This window comes from Nematostella vectensis, chromosome 11 (genome assembly GCF_932526225.1).
Source record: "Nematostella vectensis chromosome 11, jaNemVect1.1, whole genome shotgun sequence".
In the NCBI taxonomy this organism is placed as follows: domain Eukaryota; kingdom Metazoa; phylum Cnidaria; class Anthozoa; order Actiniaria; family Edwardsiidae; genus Nematostella; species Nematostella vectensis.
This window is the reverse complement of record NC_064044.1, coordinates 4,967,281-4,983,580: the sequence shown is the minus strand read 5'-3', so window position 1 is coordinate 4,983,580 and position 16,300 is coordinate 4,967,281. Positions and strand designations below refer to the sequence as shown.

The following is a 16,300-nucleotide window of genomic DNA, read 5'->3' as shown; positions in this document are numbered from 1 at the left end:
ACTACTCTCCCGAGTCCCCGCAGCTCAGGAAAGGAGCAACTTGTGATTTTGAACTTGACACCCACGGCTAAACTTTTTCGAAGCATAAGTTACGCTATAATTTCCTCGTTATTATCGTTTGTCCGTGTTTCAATGTGACATTGCTTATTACTTGTTAAATCTCTTGGTTTTCAAGATGGCATCGATGAGTGAAGTGCCAACGGAAACACGGGTAAGGCTTGATTCATACATCGCGCTTCTGTCGTGCGGCGGATTTGGCACATGAATCGTTCGACGTCTGAAATAATTGCGTTCAGAATTAAATTTAGCATGCACGGCAAAAGCACTACACCGATTTAAACGTCGAGCTTTTTTGAGTTGTGCAACAGAAACTCTACATCAAGTCAACTGTGACTAACTCACAACCCTTTTAGCACAACCTATTTAGTGCGACGTCTGAATCAACGTTGGACGCAAGCTACTTGTGTGTCCCAGGTTCGGATCCTGGCTCAAACTGGGGATTTTTCCATGTCCCTGCCTTGATTTGAATTTGTGTCACAAGTGAGTTGAAGTTATTCTCCCGTGTTTCCAGTCTTCTCGGATAAGGACACTAAAACGGAGGTCCCGTCTCTTCAAGCTGCACTACACTAACCTGAACCGAAGGGACGTAAAAGAACCACTGGGGACGCAATAAACCCTCTGGCAGTGACCACCCCCAGTGACAGTGCTTACAATGCTTATGAGGGTCACTTGTTAGAAAACTGTAAATAAAAACAAGGATTATTGCATTGTATTGTACACAAATAGACATTAGGTTTGACACAACAGGATCATGACATGAATCAGGCCTTAAATACTAAGATAAGGCACAGAAGAAGTGTGACGTATGAATGGGGCCTTAGGAGCCATCCGCACTAACACAGATTTGTTTGAATCCATATACTTTTTGATACATTTAGGCATTCTGTCCACACTAATGTGGGGTAGGATCCAGCAAATCCCGATACTTTTGGAAATGCTGTTGAAAGGGAATCAAATTGATTCTGTATACTTTGGTCCTTAGTTTGGATGGTCGAATCTCTATCAAAATGAAAATGGCATCATATCCCTGGCATGTCTGCTGCTATGAGCGTGAGCATATCATAAAAATGGTGTCACTCAGCACCTTTCAGTGTTTTCAAACGTTTGAATCCGTGTTAGTGTGGACAGCTGGATCCAGGCGAAAATGCTGCAAAAAAGATTGTGTGGACGTGAATCAAGTGATGCGTTTTCAACAACACGAATCCCTTTACTGTTGAATCCGTGTACTGCAATGGCCCAATTAGACAATCCCTTATCACTCATAGCTTATCACCACTGTTAGAATTTTCCTGTCTTGTTTTCAATAGAAATTATATTAGCATCTGAATATCTTTTTTTATTAACAGATGGAATTCGCTGTGGAAATGACGTGTGAAAAATGTGTAAATAAAGTTAAGCAAGTCCTTGATGGGGTGCAAGGTACATGATAACAGCTGATTTTACAAACTTCACAGACAGCAGGCTAGCACGAAAGTAATGGTAATAATATCAACATTTATAGAGCGCCTAATCAATAGTTGCCCTAGGCACATGACTGAAGGCATCAATCACGCTCGTGCAGTCAGTGTAACACCCATATAAAAATATATTTCTTCAATAAGAAAAGATACAGCAAATTCTTTTTCTTGACTGAGTATGTGATTATAATCACAATTAAGTGTATAATTTATTATGACTACTGATGCTAATTACCCAATAAAATCAGCCTTTATTTCTTGTGATATTCTTGATCTCTGCAGGGGTCTCATCATACAGTGTAGATCTTGGAGAGCAATGTGTCATTGTGGACACAGTATTACCATCTGGACAGGTCCAGGAAATGCTGGAAAAGACAGAGCTTAAAACCATTCTTCGCGGCCATGGGGCTGGCAGAGGTAAGGTAACCATGGTGATGCCAATAAATAATATGGTAATAGCTTGTGGAGGTTGTTCGCTCAACCTTTTTGCAAGTGAGGTACTGTATCCGCAATAATATATAATTATGTTAAAAGTGATTTTAATGATGTAAATGATGATTATAAATTTGATGAAGATGATGATAGTAATTATATAATAATGATAATGTAACAGCTAATGGCTTTTCAAGACACCTATTGTTTGAAAAAATAAAACAGTGCTATACACTTCTGTAGTTAATGCTTTCTAGACTTGATACTTGGGAAAAGTTTTAGAATTGGAGGATAAAAGAAGAAATTAAAGAATATAGAATTTAAGGTTGGGCACTGTATTTTTAAGGTTGTGTGTGTGTGGGGGGGGAGGGGGTGGTGAAATGTTTGCCTTTCACCTCCTTATCATTCATAGTCGACTCCCCCTTGAATGCTTTTACTAAAAGGATGATAATGACAGTTGTGATCATTATGATGAGGCAGTATTATTGGAGATGGTGATTATGGTGACCATTTTAGAATGATCCTCAAAAATTCTTTATCCTTTAAATTTCCATAGCTGGAAAGACAGCTCAGCATTTAGGGGCTGCTGTTGCGATGATTGATTGTGAAAAGGTCCAAGGACTGACCAGATTTGTGCAGGTATACCCTTTGTTGCTTTAAACCCTTTCTGGCTGGACGTCATATTGTACAAATCAACACAAGTGTCAATATTATATTTTAGCCATTTTTTTAGCTATCGTAGTATTGAATCCAGGGGGATTCAAGGGCGAACCCCCTCCCCCCTTTGGACTCAAATTTTAGAAGAAATGTATGGGTCATAAAACTTAAGAAGAAATGTATGGGTCATAGAACTTAAGAAGAAATGTATGGGTCATAAAACTTAAAAAGAAATGTATGGGTCATAAAATACACAAATTTACATCCCACAATATGTTTGATGTGTCTCCCTGTACTGCCCTTCCCTCCCCCCCCCCCCCCCTTGTGAGCAGCACATGCATGAAATTTGTACTGTTGATGTTTACTGTAACTATTCCCAAACAGGTTTCAGGAGATAATTGTATTATAGATGGCACTATCGATGGGTTGACTCCTGGTAACCATGGTTTCCACATTCATGAGTTTGGTGACTTTTCTAATGGCTGCACAAGGTGATAGTTTGGCAATGGGACTTAAATAGTAATGTCAAATAAGACTTTTTTTGTAATTGAAGAATTTGAATTTGTTGGTAAATTATGACTGTCATGTATTATGCACTCTTTACTTTACACTCTATAATACTGTGTAGTTGTAAATTCTAATCAAAATCAGTCAAATCAGTCAACCCTTACATAAAAATTAAGTGCTACCTGCATATAGCTGTCAACTCACCCGCATTAGGCAATCGTCACAAGATTTTGGACTAATTTTTGTGAGAATGTTCATACATTCTCACTTTTAACCCGCATTGTCTCTCTTGGGTTTGTTTCACATATTTACTGTATTTCACCCGATTTCACAAGATTCCTGTCCAAGCTGGGTGGAAATCTATGTACCTGAGATTTTTCTAATTCCCAGTCCTGAATTAGTAAGAGATTATTATTAATATGCAGATATGCTTTGCTTTGCTTTATGTATAAAAATGTCTCTTGCAGCACTGGTGCACATTTCAACCCAACTAACAATCAACATGGTGCTAGAGAAGATGAAGAAAGGGTGGGTAGTGTTTACCTCTGTACACATGGATTGCACTCCCATGTGCATTGCTGCCCTTTGTACACATAGATTGCACTCTCATGGACATGACGGACAAACATGACGTGACGCATCAAATAAGCCCATTTAACATCGAATAAGGCAAAAAATTACTTAGTAACTGATAGCAAACAAAATATCAAGTGCGGCTTTTTTGAAATTGATGCGACTTTTTGTAAAGTGTCATTGAAATTTGAGCCTTTTGTCCCCAAGCTGATACACAGGGCAATAATGATTGAGGAAAAATTATCTTAAAAAGCCAAAATCTAATTATGTGCACTTCGGCCTCACGTTATTTTTGTTTTGAAAATCAGTCCGTAATACAAGGAACCTATAGCCATTGTAAGAAAACCTCTCATGTGCATTGCTGCCCTTTGTACCCATAGATTGCACTCCCATGTGCATTGCTGCCCTTTGTACACATAGATTGCACTCTCATGTGCATTGCTGCCCTTTGTACACATAGATTGCACTCCCATGTGCATTGTTGCCCTTTGTACACATAGATTGCACTCTCATGTGCATTGCTGCCCTTTGTACACATAGATTGCACTCTCATGTGCATTGCTGCCCTTTGTACACATAGATTGCACTCTCATGTGCATTGCTGCCCTTTGTACACATAGATTGCACTCTCATGTGCATTGTTGCCCTTTGTACACATAGATTGCAATCCCATGTGCATTGCTGCCCTTTGTACCTATAGATTGCACTCTCATGTCTATTGCTGCCCTTTGTACACATAGATTGCAATCCCATGTGCATTGCTGCCCTTTGTACCTATAGATTGCACTCTCATGTCTATTGCTGCCCTTTGTACACATAGATTGCACTCTCATGTGCATTGCTGCCCTTTGTACACATAGATTGCACTCTCATGTGCATTGCTGTCCTTTGTACACATAGATTGCACTCCCATGTGCATTGTTGCCCTTTGTACACATAGATTGCACTCCCATGTGCATTGTTGCCCTTTGTACACATAGATTGCTCTCCCATGTGCATTGCTTCCCTTTGTACACATAGATTGCACTCTCATGTGCATTGTTGCCCTTTGTACACATAGATTGCTCTCCCATGTGTATTGCTGCCCTTTGTACCCATAGATTGCTCTCCCATGTGCATTGCTTCCCTTTGTACCCATAGATTGCACTCTCATGTGCATTGTTGCCCTTTGTACACATAGATTGCTCTCCCATGTGCATTGTTGCCCTTTGTACCCATAGATTACAATCCCATGTGCATTGCTGTCCTTTGTACACATAGATTGCAATCCCATGTGCATTGCTGCCCTTTGTACACATAGATTGCAATCCCATGTGCATTGCTGCCCTTTGTACACATAGATTGCAATCCCATGTGCATTGTTGCCCTTTGTACACATAGATTGCAATCCCATGTGCATTGCTGCCCTTTGTACACATAGATTGCAATCCCATGTGCATTGCTGCCCTTTGTACACATAGATTGCAATCCCATGTGCATTGCTGCCCTTTGTACACATAGATTGCAATCCCATGTGCATTGTTGCCCTTTGTACACATAGATTGCACTCCCATGTGCATTGTTGCCCTTTGTACACATAGATTGCAATCCCATGTGCATTGCTGCCCTTTGTACACATAGATTGCAATCCCATGTGCATTGCTGCCCTTTGTACACATAGATTGCACTCTCATGTGCATTGCTGCCCTTTGTACGCATAGATTACACTCCCATGTGCATTGCTGCCCTTTGTACACATAGATTGCACTCTCATGTGCATTGTTGCCCTTTGTACACATAGATTGCACTCTCATGTGCATTGCTGCCCTTTGTACGCATAGATTGCTCTCCCATGTGCATTGCTGCCCTTTGTACACATAGATTGCACTCCCATGTGCATTGTTGCCCTTTGTACACATAGATTGCACTCCCATGTGCATTGCTGCCCTTTGTACCCATAGATTGCACTCCCATGTGCATTGTTGCCCTTTGTACACATAGATTGCACTCCCATGTGCATTGTTGCCCTTTGTACACATAGATTGCTCTCCCATGTGTATTGCTGCCCTTTGTACACATTGATTGCACTCCCATGTGCATTGTTGCCCTTTGTACACATAGATTGCTCTCCCATGTGTATTGCTGCCCTTTGTACCCATAGATTGCACTCCCATGTGCATTGTTGCCCTTTGTACACATAGATTGCAATCCCATGTGCATTGTTGCCCTTTGTACCCATAGATTGCACTCTCATGTGCATTGTTGCCCTTTGTACACATAGATTGCTCTCCCATGTGCATTGCTTCCCTTTGTACACATAGATTGCACTCCCATGTGCATTGTTGCCCTTTGTACACATAGATTGCTCTCCCATGTGTATTGCTGCCCTTTGTACCCATAGATTGCACTCCCATGTGCATTGTTGCCCTTTGTACACATAGATTGCAATCCCATGTGCATTGTTGCCCTTTGTACCCATAGATTGCACTCTCATGTGCATTGCTGCCCTTTGTACACATGGATTGCACTCTCATGTGCATTGCTGCCCTTTGTACCCATAGATTACACTCTCATGTGCATTGCTGCCCTTTGTACGCATAGATTGCTCTCCCATGTGCATTGCTGCCCTTTGTACACATAGATTGCACTCCCATGTGCATTGTTGCCCTTTGTACACATAGATTGCACTCCCATGTGCATTGCTGCCCTTTGTACCCATAGATTGCACTCCCATGTGCATTGTTGCCCTTTGTACACATAGATTACACTCTCATGTGCATTGCTGCCCTTTGTACACATAGATTGCACTCCCATGTGCATTGCTGCCCTTTGTACACATAGATTGCACTCCCATGTGCATTGTTGCCCTTTGTACACATAGATTGCACTCTCATGTCTATTGTTGCCCTTTGTACACATAGATTGCTCTCCCATGTGCATTGCTGCCCTTTGTACACATAGATTGCACTATCATGTGTATTGCTGCCCTTTGTACACATAGATTGCACTCTCATGTGCATTGTTGCCCTTTGTACACATAGATTGCACCCTCATGTGTATTGCTGCCCTTTGTACACATAGATTGCACTCCCATGTGCATTGTTGCCCTTTGTACACATAGATTGCACTCCCATGTGCATTGTTGCCCTTTGTACACATAGATTGCACTCCCATGTGCATTGTTGCCCTTTGTACACATAGATTGCACTCCCATGTGCATTGCTGCCCTTTGTACACATAGATTGCACTCCCATGTGCATTGTTGCCCTTTGTACACATAGATTGCACTCCCATGTGCATTGTTGCCCTTTGTACACATAGATTACACTCCCATGTGCATTGCTGCCCTTTGTACACATAGATTGCACTCCCATGTGCATTGTTGCCCTTTGTACACATAGATTGCAATCCCATGTGCATTGCTGCCCTTCGTACCCATAGATTGCACTCTCATGTGCATTGCTGCCCTTTGTACACATAGATTGCACTCCCATGTGCATTGCTGCCCTTTGTACACATAGATTGCACCCTCATGTCTATTGCTGCCCTTTGTACACATAGATTGCACTCTCATGTGCATTGCTTCCCTTTGTACACATAGATTGCAATCCCATGTGCATTGCTGCCCTTTGTACACATAGATTGCAATCCCATGTGCATTGCTGCCCTTTGTACACATAGATTGCAATCCCATGTGCATTGCTGCCCTTTGTACACATAGATTGCAATCCCATGTGCATTGCTTCCCTTTGTACACATAGATTGCAATCCCATGTGCATTGCTGCCCTTTGTACACATAGATTACACTCTCATGTGCATTACTGCCCTTTGTACACATAGATTGCACTCTCATGTGCATTGCTGCCCTTTGTACGCATAGATTACACTCCCATGTGCATTGCTGCCCTTTGTACACATAGATTGCACTCTCATGTGCATTGTTGCCCTTTGTACACATAGATTGCAATCCCATGTGCATTGCTGCCCTTTGTACCTATAGATTGCACTCTCATGTCTATTGCTGTCCTTTGTACACATAGATTGCACTCCCATGTGCATTGTTGCCCTTTGTACACATAGATTGCACTCTCATGTGCATTGTTGCCCTTTGTACACATAGATTGCTCTCCCATGTGTATTGCTGCCCTTTGTACACATAGATTGCACTCCCATGTGCATTGTTGCCCTTTGTACACATAGATTGCTCTCCCATGTGCATTGCTTCCCTTTGTACACATAGATTGCACTCTCATGTGCATTGTTGCCCTTTGTACACATAGATTGCTCTCCCATGTGTATTGCTGCCCTTTGTACCCATAGATTGCTCTCCCATGTGCATTGCTTCCCTTTGTACCCATAGATTGCACTCTCATGTGCATTGTTGCCCTTTGTACACATAGATTGCTCTCCCATGTGCATTGCTTCCCTTTGTACACATAGATTGCACTCTCATGTGCATTGTTGCCCTTTGTACACATAGATTGCTCTCCCATGTGTATTGCTGCCCTTTGTACCCATAGATTGCTCTCCCATGTGCATTGCTTCCCTTTGTACCCATAGATTGCTCTCCCATGTGCATTGTTGCCCTTTGTACCCATAGATTGCAATCCCATGTGCATTGCTGCCCTTTGTACCTATAGATTGCACTCCCATGTGCATTGTTGCCCTTTGTACACATAGATTGCACTCTCATGTGCATTGTTGCCCTTTGTACCCATAGATTGCACTCTCATGTGCATTGTTGCCCTTTGTACACATAGATTGCTCTCCCATGTGCATTGCTTCCCTTTGTACACATAGATTGCAATCCCATGTGCATTGTTGCCCTTTGTACACATAGATTGCAATCCCATGTGCATTGCTTCCCTTTGTACCCATAGATTGCACTCTCATGTGCATTGTTGCCCTTTGTACCTATAGATTGCACTCTCATGTCTATTGCTGTCCTTTGTACACATAGATTGCAAACCCATGTGCATTGTTGCCCTTTGTACACATAGATTACACTCTCATGTGCATTGCTGCCCTTTGTACACATAGATTGCACTCTCATGTGCATTGCTGTCCTTTGTACACATAGATTGCACTCTCATGTGCATTGCTGCCCTTTGTACGCATAGATTACACTCCCATGTGCATTGCTGCCCTTTGTACACATAGATTGCACTCTCATGTGCATTGTTGCCCTTTGTACACATAGATTGCAATCCCATGTGCATTGCTGCCCTTTGTACCTATAGATTGCACTCTCATGTCTATTGCTGTCCTTTGTACACATAGATTGCAATCCCATGTGCATTGCTGCCCTTTGTACGCATAGATTGCACTCTCATGTCTATTGCTGTCCTTTGTACACATAGATTGCACTCCCATGTGCATTGTTGCCCTTTGTACACATAGATTGCACTCTCATGTGCATTGTTGCCCTTTGTACACATAGATTGCTCTCCCATGTGTATTGCTGCCCTTTGTACACATAGATTGCACTCCCATGTGCATTGTTGCCCTTTGTACACATAGATTGCTCTCCCATGTGTATTGCTGCCCTTTGTACCCATAGATTGCACTCCCATGTGCATTGTTGCCCTTTGTACACATAGATTGCAATCCCATGTGCATTGTTGCCCTTTGTACCCATAGATTGCACTCTCATGTGCATTGTTGCCCTCTGTACACATAGATTGCACTCCCATGTGCATTGCTTCCCTTTGTACACATAGATTGCACTCTCATGTGCATTGTTGCCCTTTGTACACATAGATTGCTCTCCCATGTGCATTGTTGCCCTTTGTACCCATAGATTGCTCTCCCATGTGCATTGCTTCCCTTTGTACACATAGATTGCAATCCCATGTGCATTGCTGCCCTTTGTACCTATAGATTGCACTCTCATGTCTATTGCTGTCCTTTGTACACATAGATTGCAAACCCATGTGCATTGTTGCCCTTTGTACACATAGATTACACTCTCATGTGCATTGCTGCCCTTTGTACACATAGATTGCACTCTCATGTGCATTGCTGTCCTTTGTACACATAGATTGCACTCTCATGTGCATTGCTGTCCTTTGTACACATAGATTGCACTCCCATGTGCATTGTTGCCCTTTGTACACATAGATTACACTCTCATGTGCATTGCTGCCCTTTGTACACATAGATTGCACTCTCATGTGCATTGCTGTCCTTTGTACACATAGATTGCACTCCCATGTGCATTGTTGCCCTTTGTACACATAGATTGCACTCTCATGTGCATTGCTGTCCTTTGTACACATAGATTGCAATCCCATGTGCATTGCTGCCCTTTGTACCTATAGATTGCACTCTCATGTCTATTGCTGTCCTTTGTACACATAGATTGCAATCCCATGTGCATTGTTGCCCTTTGTACACATAGATTACACTCTCATGTGCATTGCTGCCCTTTGTACACATAGATTGCACTCTCATGTGCATTGCTGTCCTTTGTACACATAGATTGCACTCTCATGTGCATTGCTGTCCTTTGTACACATAGATTGCAATCCCATGTGCATTGTTGCCCTTTGTACACATAGATTACACTCTCATGTGCATTGCTGCCCTTTGTACACATAGATTGCACTCTCATGTGCATTGTTGCCCTTTGTACCCATAGACTGCACTCCCATGTGCATTGTTGCCCTTTGTACACATAGATTACACTCTCATGTGCATTGCTGCCCTTTGTACACATAGATTGCACTCTCATGTGCATTGCTGTCCTTTGTACACATAGATTGCACTCCCATGTGCATTGCTGTCCTTTGTACCCATAGATTGCACTCCCGTGTGCATTGCTGCCCTTTGTAGATATAGATTGCACTCCCATGTGCATTGTTGCCCTTTGTACACATAGATTACACTCCCATGTGCATTGTTGCACTTTGTACCCATAGATTGCACTCCCATGTGCATTGCTGCCCTTTGTACACATAGATTACACTCTCATGTCTATTACTGCCCTTTGTACACATAGATTGCACTCTCATGTGCATTGCTGCCCTTTGTACCCATAGATTGCACTCTCATGTGCATTGTTGCCCTTTGTACACATAGATTGCACTCTCATGTGCATTGTTGCCCTTTGTACACATAGATTGCACTCCCATGTGCATTGTTGCCCTTTGTACACATAGATTACACTCCCATGTGCATTGTTGCCCTTTGTACACATAGATTGCACTCTCATGTCTATTACTGCCCTTTGTACACATAGATTGCACTCTCATGTGCATTGTTGCCCTTTGTACACATAGATTGCACTCTCATGTGCATTGTTGCCCTTTGTACACATAGATTGCACTCCCATGTGCATTGTTGCCCTTTGTACACATAGATTACACTCCCATGTGCATTGTTGCCCTTTGTACACATAGATTGCTCTCCCATGTGTATTGTTGCCCTTTGTACACATAGATTGCACTCTCATGTGCATTGTTGCCCTTTGTACACATAGATTGCAATCCCATGTGCATTGCTGCCCTTTGTACACATAGATTGCACTCTCATGTGTATTGCTGTTCTTTGTACACATAGATTGCACTCTCATGTGCATTGTTGCCCTTTGTACCCATAGATTGCACTCCCATGTGCATTGTTGCCCTTTGTACACATAGATTGCACTCCCATGTGCATTGCTGCCCTTTGTACACATAGATTACACTCCCATGTGCATTGTTGCCCTTTGTACACATAGATTGCACTCTCATGTGTATTGCTGTCCTTTGTACCCATAGATTGCACTCCCATGTGCATTGTTGCCCTTTGTACACATAGATTACACTCTCATGTGCATTGTTGCCCTTTGTACACATAGATTGCACTCTCATGTGCATTGCTGCCCTTTGTACGCATAGATTGCACTCCCATGTGCATTGCTGTCCTTTGTACACATAGATTGCACTCTCATGTGCATTGCTGCCCTTTGTACGCATAGATTGCACTCCCATGTGCATTGCTGTCCTTTGTACACATAGATTGCACTCCCATGTGCATTGCTGCCCTTTGTACACATAGATTGCTCTCCCATGTGTATTGCTGCCCTTTGTACACATAGATTGCACTCCCATGTGCATTGCTGCCCTTTGTACACATAGATTGCAATCCCATGTGCATTGCTGCCCTTTGTACACATAGATTGCACTCTCATGTGCATTGCTGCCCTTTGTACACATAGATTACACTCCCATGTGCTATGCTGTCCTTTGTACACATAGATTGCACTCCCATGTGTATTGCTGCCCTTTGTACACACATAGATTGCAATCCCATGTGCATTGCTGCCCTTTGTACACATAGATTGTTATATCATGTGCATTGTTGCCCTTTGTACACATAGATTGCACTCCCATGTGCATTGCTGCCCTTTGTACACATAGATTGCACTCCCATGTGCATTGTTGCCCTTTGTACATATAGATTGCACTCCCATGTGCATTGCTGCCCTTTGTACCCATAGATTGCACTCCCATGTGCATTGCTGCCCTTTGTACGCATAGATTGCACTCTCATGTGCATTGTTGCCCTTTGTACATATAGATTGCACTCCCATGTGCATTGCTGCCCTTTGTACCCATAGATTGCACTCCCATGTGCATTGCTGCCCTTTGTACGCATAGATTGCACTCTCATGTGCATTGTTGCCCTTTGTACATATAGATTGCACTCCCATGTGCATTGCTGCCCTTTGTACCCATAGATTGCACTCCCATGTGCATTGCTGCCCTTTGTACCCATAGATTGCTCTCCCGTGTGCATTGTTGCCCTTTGTACACATAGATTGCACTCCCATGTGCATTGCTGCCCTTTGTACACATAGATTGCTCTCCCATGTGCATTGCTGCCCTTTGTACACATAGATTACACTCTCATGTGCATTGCTGCCCTTTGTACACATAGATTGCACTCTCATGTGCATTGCTGCCCTTTGTACCCATAGATTACACTCTCATGTGCATTGCTGCCCTTTGTACACATGGATTGCACTCTCATGTGCATTGCTTCCCTTTGTACACATAGATTGCACTCCCATGTGCATTGCTGCCCTTTGTATACATAGATTGCATTGTCATGGCTCGGGTTCTGACAAAGCTCACAATTTTCTGACAAAAAATATATATCAATTTTAAACTTTTGATACAACATTTTTTCTGCATACCTGCCACAACTCTCTCGGTTTTTAGCCTTCATCAGGCAAAAAAAAAATTAAGTTGCCTATACATTTATTGTAATCTACCGGGAAAATCATTGATAATTTCTTATACAGTTCTTGTATTTGAAAAACCCAGTTTATGAGCTTTCAAGGTTGGCAAGTATATATGATCATGTTTACAGAAAAGTTAAGTTTGAAATATGGATACCAACAAAGATGTCTTAATCAAATAAAATCCAAGGCAAAATTTTTAACACCCCCTTTATTCTGACACATTAAAATGAGCCAGATTCCCCCCATCATGCTTTAAATACCTCCTTGGGAATCATTGAAATTAAATTATCTAGTTGATATTTTTTTGATGTAGCATGTTGGTGATCTTGGAAATATAATTGCAAACCAGAATGGTCGAGCGACATTCCGTTTTGAAGACAAAACAGTCAAGGTAAGTACATGTTATTTGATCAGATGAGCTACTATGCAAATGTTAATTACTCAAATATTTTATTGCTGCAAAGAAATCAATGCACACATAACACAATTTCATCACATAAAATTCATCTTCCCACATTAATTGAATGAAAACAACAACTAACAAAGGTTTGCCTGGCTAATGTCTTTTAGGTATGGGATATAATTGGCCGTGCCATCGTAGTGCATGCTGACGAGGATGACCTGGGGAGGGGAGGGCATGAGCTATCCAAGTCAACTGGCAACTCTGGCGCAAGGTATGTTGTACACCTGACTACATAGGGACCGATTGGATCATGGGGAGGGGACCATGAATGGGTTGAATAGATGACTTGGGGAGAGGGGTCATGAGTGGGTTAAACAGATGACTTGGGGAGGGGGGTCATGAGTGGGTTAAACAGATGACTTGGGGAGAGGGGTCATGAGTAGGTCCAATAGCTGACTTGGGGAGGGGGGTCATGAGTGGGTCAAACAGATGACTTGGAGAGGAGAGGTCATGAGTGGGTCAAACAGATGACTTGGGGAGAGGGATCATGAGTGGGTCAAACAGATGACTTGGGGAGGGGGGTCATGAGTGGGTCAAATGGATGACTTTGGGAGGGCGGTCATGAGAGGGTCAAATGGATGTCTTGGGGAGAGGGGGTAGCCAAAATCCAAAAGTAGCTACCAGTAACCAGATTGTGATAAATCAGATCAAAGTCTGTTTGTTCATTTAGGGTGGGGTGTGGCATAATTGCAAGATCAGCCGGTCTGTTCCAAAATACTAAAAAGTACTGTGCTTGTGATGGACGCACACTCTGGGAGGATAAACCACTAAAAGCTTCCTCTCAGCTTTAGACAGTCACACAAGATTAGCAGGTAGTGGAAAACAGGTTTAAAGAGTATTTATGGACTGAAAACAGGTTACATAGAATTAATGTTAAACATGAAACTGTACTATAAAGAGTCTGTACTGGTAAGTTGTCAATCAAATGTCAAGCTGACAAGACCTCCCGCTTGAATAACAGTGACAAAAGATGAAGATGTTTCCTCTATCTTACTTGAATTCCTGAAATATGGCGAAATATATCAACAAAAATGCCATAAACAGTATATAGGAAAGCTTCATGCTGTTTAACAGCTGTAAGGAGGTTTTTAGCTTGTAAAAATGGCAAAGACTTGGAGTACCAGAGAAATTGGCACATAAAAAGAATTATATTATTGAGGAGGTAATAGAGTCAAGAATAATATGGTTTATTGTATTGCAAGGTTTAAAGAATAAGTCCCCTAAGAGTAATTTTATATTTTACATTTAAATAAATTTTACTGTTAAAATATAAAAGCTGCTTGCCTGGCGAAAATAAACAATGGTTTAATACACCAAAAACTGGAATTCGACTCTGGTGTATTGTATTCATTGTTCTGGTACAAGATCACGACAGTTTAGGCTTTTTTATTCTATTCAACAATGGTTTCCGATACTGTAATGATCAAATGTGTATTTCAAGTTTGCATTATGACCAATGCTGCTGGGTGCCCTGAAGAAGTCTTATTAAAGACGAAAATTTGGTCGAATTCCAGTTTTTGGTGTATTGTTTCTATTTCTCAATATATAAAAATTATTTACAATATAATACAGCATGATCTCTTATTTCACTTTCTTTTGAGTCGTTTTGCAAATGTTACTTCATCTCTACTGGAAATACCATACCTGGAAAAGAAAAAAATAATAATTTGTGATTTCTGAACACTGGCTTTTTTTTACATTTCCAGCATTGAAGTTGGTGGACTCACTCTTTAAGTGATTTGTGATCATCTGACAGTTTCTGCCCCTCAAACATTAGCCAGAATGTTCTCCAGACATACTTCCTGAAACACAAGCAATAAATTGCTGTTATTTTCAACAGTTTTTAAACTCTCACCAATTATTTCTGTGCCCTTAAGCCCTTAAAAGAAGTCACCTCCTTTTCTAAAACCCTTCCTAAAAAATCCTGTATTTTCCCCTACTAAAGGTCAAAAGTTTGCAGTGAAAGGCCACCTAAGTGTTGGCTAATGAAAAATATTGACCTATTAACCCCACTGACAGGCTATCCCCCTACCTCCTACAACTAGCTAAGCCCCCCCTTGTTCTACTGACTAGCTAAAATACCACCCTGGCTTCACTGACCAGCTGATGTACGTAGCTCCACCCTCACGAGTCTGCTTCAATGTGATGTGTCTCTGGATGGCCTTCTTTAGATCCAGGACAGTCGCGTCTTGAACAACGACAACAGCTAAACAAAACAGGGAGTTAGCAAACAAGCCTTTGACCTTTTGTTTGTAAAGTCTACTTCTGCTATGATACTATGAAGAATTGAGTTGTATTCAATACAGTAAATAGCCCTAGCAGGCCCCAAATTATTGGGGGGGGGGGGGGGACAATACAAAAACTTTAAGAAAACATTGGGGTGAGGGTAGATCACAGCCACGCCGCTACTGGCCAGTGACCATGGTCATTTCCTTTTTTTTTCAAATATGTGAGGGCAAGTGTCCCCAGTTCCCCACCCCTTGCTACGGCCCTTCAGTAGGAAAAAATTCTTTCTAATCTCTATTACGGGTAGCATCTCAATTCTTTTTTTTCTGTCTTTCGACATTTCCGAGGGACCCTTCCATTCATGGAGGGACCTAGTGGCATTTTCGCGTTTTGATGAAAACAAAGGCTTTCTTTCCCAAACTAACACATCTTTCTTAGTCTCAACCAAAGCAGACTCACGTAATATCGTTGCCATTTTGTCTTGCTGCCGCACATTCACCATGATGGCACGGCCATGCTCTAATGCCAACTGCGCAGTTATCTCTTCTACTGTGGGTTCACTAGGTAAACCAACAAGCAGTGGGTCCTGCATTACTTTAGACAACTCTTTTCTGAATATAGACATCGCCTCGCTATGAGACAAACCCTCAAATTCAGTAGAGTCTTCTGCATCTTCGTCCGCCATTTTGGGTGAAGGTCCAATGAATCTCTTGGAC

General features: G+C 42.0%; 2 protein-coding genes across 2 annotated transcripts; one reads left to right on the top strand and one right to left on the bottom strand.

Annotated features, from left to right (window-relative positions):
- The first annotated feature begins 26 nt into the window (after nt 1-26).
- LOC116613842 (copper chaperone for superoxide dismutase) lies at nt 27-15,200 on the top strand. The gene is made up of 10 exons (XM_048734449.1): nt 27-211; nt 1,407-1,479; nt 1,800-1,934; nt 2,506-2,588; nt 2,991-3,097; nt 3,581-3,641; nt 13,209-13,286; nt 13,466-13,569; nt 14,029-14,170; nt 15,065-15,200. Exons 1-9 carry the CDS (start codon nt 176-178, stop codon nt 14,147-14,149), a joined length of 798 nt encoding a protein of 265 aa, XP_048590406.1. The 5' UTR covers nt 27-175; the 3' UTR covers nt 14,150-14,170; nt 15,065-15,200.
- Nucleotides 14,182-16,299, bottom strand: LOC5505949 (U11/U12 small nuclear ribonucleoprotein 25 kDa protein). The gene is made up of 4 exons (XM_001626625.3): nt 16,044-16,299; nt 15,459-15,564; nt 15,086-15,160; nt 14,182-15,002 (listed from the first exon to the last, which is right to left on the bottom strand). The coding sequence occupies exons 1-4, from the start codon at nt 16,267-16,269 to the stop codon at nt 14,945-14,947; spliced, it is 465 nt and encodes a 154-aa protein (XP_001626675.2). The 5' UTR covers nt 16,270-16,299; the 3' UTR covers nt 14,182-14,944.
- Nucleotide 16,300: the final 1 nt, after the last annotated feature.